The sequence below is a fragment of the Solanum dulcamara genome, chromosome 2 (assembly GCF_947179165.1).
Source record: "Solanum dulcamara chromosome 2, daSolDulc1.2, whole genome shotgun sequence".
Classification (NCBI taxonomy): domain Eukaryota; kingdom Viridiplantae; phylum Streptophyta; class Magnoliopsida; order Solanales; family Solanaceae; genus Solanum; species Solanum dulcamara.
In genome coordinates this window covers 74,886,071-74,891,108 of record NC_077238.1, presented here as the reverse complement: position 1 = coordinate 74,891,108, position 5,038 = coordinate 74,886,071, and the positions used below count along the sequence as shown (strand labels likewise).

Here is a 5,038-nt window from a genome sequence, read left to right as displayed (position 1 = left end):
CTTTGCTGCCTCCGATGAGTGAATGCAACCAAAAGAAGTTAAAACCCTATGTTCTTGTGTTGCTATATATATGCCTTGAGTGTAAATCGAAGCCCTAGGAATGAACTTGGGCCTATAATGTTGGGCTTGACCTTGCCTTATTAATTGGTCTGTTACTTAATGGACAAGCTACATAATTAGACATTTTTCACTACCATAAAAATTATTAATATTATCTATACTTTTAAAATATTACATACATGCGAATTACACTAGACACACTTGATATATGTATCTGTATGTATCTTATGTGATTTGCATGTATATGGGATACCAGATACATAAGAGAGTAGCGAGGGAGGCGAGTGAAATTTGTCTATGTATCCCAGATACATGTGAATCCACTTAAATAATGTATTTAAAACAAATTAGACCTAATTTTGACCCCATATATCCTGAGATACATGTATCTGGACGCACCAAAATCTGGTAAGATTCGTAACATTGCAAACTAGAGTGTATCTAAGTAATTAGCTCCTAAACTAGTAAAATTTTTGTAAGTTTCCCTAAAAAAAGAAGGAAAATTTCGTAAATAGTGTTATTTGTGTTAAGATTTGCGAAAAATAACGAGATTTTGTTTAGTTAGAAAACGTAGTAGTAGTTTGGTTTCAAAATGTAGTAGAGTACACTACATTCACGCGCATAATTTATAAGTGTATTTGTGTGTATTATATTTCTATTGTATTCGCACGCATAATAATAATAAAATATAATGTATTTGCACGCTTAATAAGTACATTCGCGCATATATAATATTTCTGTCTATATATTTGTACGAATAATGAGTGTATATGCGCGTTTCTTCTATAAACCCAAACTCTCATTTTTTTACTATCACTGTTTCAGGTAATTAGAAGGATTTAATTTGCGCGGTCACATAATTATTTTAAAAATAAAAACCAGATCAAACAGACTTCAATACATACATGGCCAATCCATCTCAATTTATATATTATATATCATGTATATATCTACATTGGGGTGTCATCTCAAAGGTTAAACATATATCTTTATTTCATGTCAATGAGATTATCATAAATAAGTCTTAGAATTAGTATTTTAAAAGAGATTTAGAATAACATGTATTAATATTATACGCTTGACCATTACCCTTTAAATCTTTTTTACGTTGTATAGTCAATCTAATTAGTCGATGGATTAATTAAACTTTTGATCCCTCTTCACATTTTTTTATGATTGTTTTGTCCTTAATTTTCTAAGGGTTGATGCAAAAAATATTTTAGATATTTAGTAGTAATAGCTTTTATCTTTTTTTGGTCAGCTTCTTATGTTATTTTCCTCGAGAATTTGACACTTCATATCAAATAAAGTATTAAAACTTCACTCTAACAAATATGTCTTCAAATCCTTTTTATAAACATGATAATCTTAATATTACACGGATAAAGATTTTAATGTTTCATTAATTTAGAAGCTGATATTCTTTCGACTTAGTAAAAGTAAATAAAAGGATGTGGGAGATTTTCTTTTAATATGATAATCCTTATAATTCATAAGATTAATAGAAAAGAGAATATTAATACTAGGCACCATATACAAATAAATATATAGTGTAAGAAGGATTAAACTTAACATCTTCTATATCTTGTACATATTTAAGTCTAGAATGTCTTTTCAAAAGTTAAAGACAATATCTTCATCCCATAACAATGCATCTAGATCATCGAAAATGGGTCCTGGAATCTCGTATTCTGAAAGGGGTTTAGAGTACCAATTGTTACATATTTGATTAGCGTTCTTTGAATTTTTTTCCTGATCTCCTTCTTGTAGCCAATCCAACTAGTTGATGGCTTAAACTTTTGATTCTTCTTAACAGTTCTTAATTTTCTAGGAATTGATGTAAACCATTTTCTAAATGTTTAGTAATAGCTTTATCTTTTTTGGCCGCCAACACATTACGTTGTTTTCTTTGAGGTTTATTTTGACACTTTATCATGAATAAACTTAATAGAATATTAAAACTTCTCTTTAGCTTGTAGATGTTCAATAATATGATTAGTGGTCTTGGAAACCTTTTTATAAACATGATAATCCTAATATTAGATGGAGAAGGATTTTACTTTTTATAAACATGATAATCCTAATATTAGATGGAGAAGGATTTTGATCTTTCATTAATTAATTTAGAAGCCCAAGTCCTTTTGACCTAGGAAAAAAAAAGTAGGAGATTTGTTTTAGATTTTTTTTTTTTTAATATGACAATCCTTATAAGATTAGGAAAGAGAATTCTAATTAGGCAACTTTAACATTAGAAGCATTACCATATTTTGTAAACTCGGTTCCGAGCGACTGAGCCTATAAACTATGTATCAATTGAATTTAAATGAAAATTAGTATTTCTTCCGTCTCAAATTATTTGTTTGTAATTTTTTTACACGTATTTTAAGAAATATCAATTAGAAAGTTTTTTACAAATTCTATTTTACCCTAGTGTATGTCTTAAGGTATAATAACTATTTATTAAGTATTTATTCTATTGAGATATTTGTAATAATTCAGAACAATTACTATTAAAGATAAAATGAAAAAATGATTAATTTTGTCTTGAACTTCTAAATGACAAATAACTTGAGATAATTATATTTTTAAAAATCACGATAAATAATTTGAGACGAATGGAGTATATTTTAATAGCATGTGAGGTGAACACTTCAAGGCTAACACCCCATGGTTTAGGGAGGAAGTAAGCATGGGATTAAACTTAAATAGAGTATAAAAAAAACTAAAAAGAGAAGCTTATAAAATAAAACAAAAAGATACATGATCGTAATTTTTTTAATTATAAACAAACAATTATCTTAAATTTAAATTTTCTTTTTGCGTAATGAATAATCATGATCGCCACCTTTGCTTGTTGAATTAAGCATATAACAAGAAAACTGGCAAAGAAGAGAAATAAAATAATAAAAGTATAAGTATACCATTCCTTTTTTTTAGGTATTAATAAAGTAAACTTTGACTATTGATTGCTTCCATAAAAACATTTTGCTAGATATTCACATTTCACATGCATGTTTACGATCCAAGAAATTAAGATTACTTTTTATTATGCAAATTGGTAAATTAAAAAAAGGTTTCCATGATTAGTGTTCAATTTTTTTGGACAAAGAATAGTTTTACAAAAGAAAAAAGAAAGAATTACAAGTTAACCTTGTATGTTGTATGATTATGTAAAATTATGGAAGGAGAGTATCTATACACAAAATATAATTGTTAATTAAAGTTTCAATACTTTGGAAAACCCATTAATTAGATCTCTTTTGAAAAACTAATATTTATTCTCAACTAGAAATTTACTTTTATATATATATATATATATATATATGTTTGTAATTCGATATATGATATTCGTATTGAGGTTCAATTAATAAATTTAAATTTATGTCAGAAAGTCTCATGCTCATTGAGAGAGGGTGGGGTATAAAATTCCTAATAAAGGCGACTTCGTACTTAAATGACTTGAATTTGAGACCTATGAATAAGAATAAAGAAGTGTACTTATCATTCAACCACGACCTCGACCAAACTACTAATGTCTTGTATCCTATGATTAGTGTATGCATACTCAATCTCCTAAGACTCTCTCTTTACCCTTTCTCCCACACCTTGGCTCCCAAACCCTATATATATATATATATACATACGCGCGCGCTCAATTTGATCATGAAATACCTATGGTTGTATTCAAATTATAGGGGACAATTGCTACTTAAAAGAGAAGTCAACAAAGTTCTTATTCAGGATTTCAAAACCCAATAAGAAATAGTTCATATATTTAAAAGAAACTCTTTAAAAAATATTATCATAGGTAGATTCATAATTTAAAATTTCATGAACTTTGTTTTGAAATTTTACCTAAACCAATTTGATTTAATGCTTTCTAAATCTATTCTTTGTACCTTTTTAATGAAGTTTTTGATACATATACAAAGTTCTGAATAAAATTACTATAGTCGAATAAACTCGTAATTAACTACATCCACCCTGATTTGGCCAAACTCATCCAAACGGTATTTAGTAAACTAAAATTCATCAACTAACAAATAGATAAATAGTCTTAGTAATTAGGAGCTTAAAATTTGTGAATAAAAAATAGTCACAAAGAATAACATCAACATTACATATTCAAAAATTGCACAAAATTGGCTCATTGCACAAAAGAATCGACTTGTTAACAAAAACAAGTTATAATCATGAGTATACAAACTCTTATGGTACGTAGAATCAATCAATCCTTGAAATTATTACATCAATATTTGGTTGATAAATCATTAAGTAAATAATTATGTAGAATGTATGATGTTCTTGAGGGACGTCAACCACTAAATATCTCAAATGTGGTTGTTTATTTTCAACGTAAATAATAATAATAATGATAGGAGCTTTATATTATAAATCATTAAATTGCCAAACCTTATAATTAGGCGTAATCACACATTCCATAAAAACAGTATCCACCAGTCATGCACCTGTTGTTGCAATATCCACAATGCCTTTTATCATATGACAAATTTACACATTCACCCCTACAGCAAGTCTCCGTAAACGGACATTTCTTCTTGCAGGCACCGCAATTATGGTCATCGTACGATAAATCGATACATTTGTTGTTGCAGCAAGTTGTGTTTGTCCCGCCAATTTCGAGAGCGGTACATATTTCGTTGTCCTTGTGGCAGTGATCGGCTGCTCTAGGGTTCTTCGGTTTCTGTTGTTCGATGAGAAAACGACTTGCAACTAATTTCTTCTTCAACGGTGGCAACTTTGGAGTTGAGAGCCTTTCATGATCCATGTTTTCGAATTTGTCAATAGTTTGAGTAATGGTAGTGGTGGTGGTGATGATAGCTATGGCGAGCGCCATGGTAATGGCGAGGGAGATCAAGATTTTCATCACCTTCATCTTTTGGAGAAGGTGAAATGTACGTTGAGGTGTTCGATTTCGTTATTTTTGTTTGAGGGTATGGGAAAGAAGAATGAAATG

At 29.0% G+C, this 5,038-nt stretch overlaps 1 protein-coding gene across 1 annotated transcript; it reads right to left on the bottom strand.

Annotated features, from left to right (window-relative positions):
• Positions 1–4,480: 4,480 nt before the first annotated feature.
• LOC129877103 (stigma-specific STIG1-like protein 1) lies at positions 4,481–5,038 on the bottom strand. The gene has a single exon (XM_055952588.1). The coding sequence runs from the start codon at positions 4,955–4,957 to the stop codon at positions 4,481–4,483; it is 477 nt and encodes a 158-aa protein (XP_055808563.1). The 5' UTR covers positions 4,958–5,038.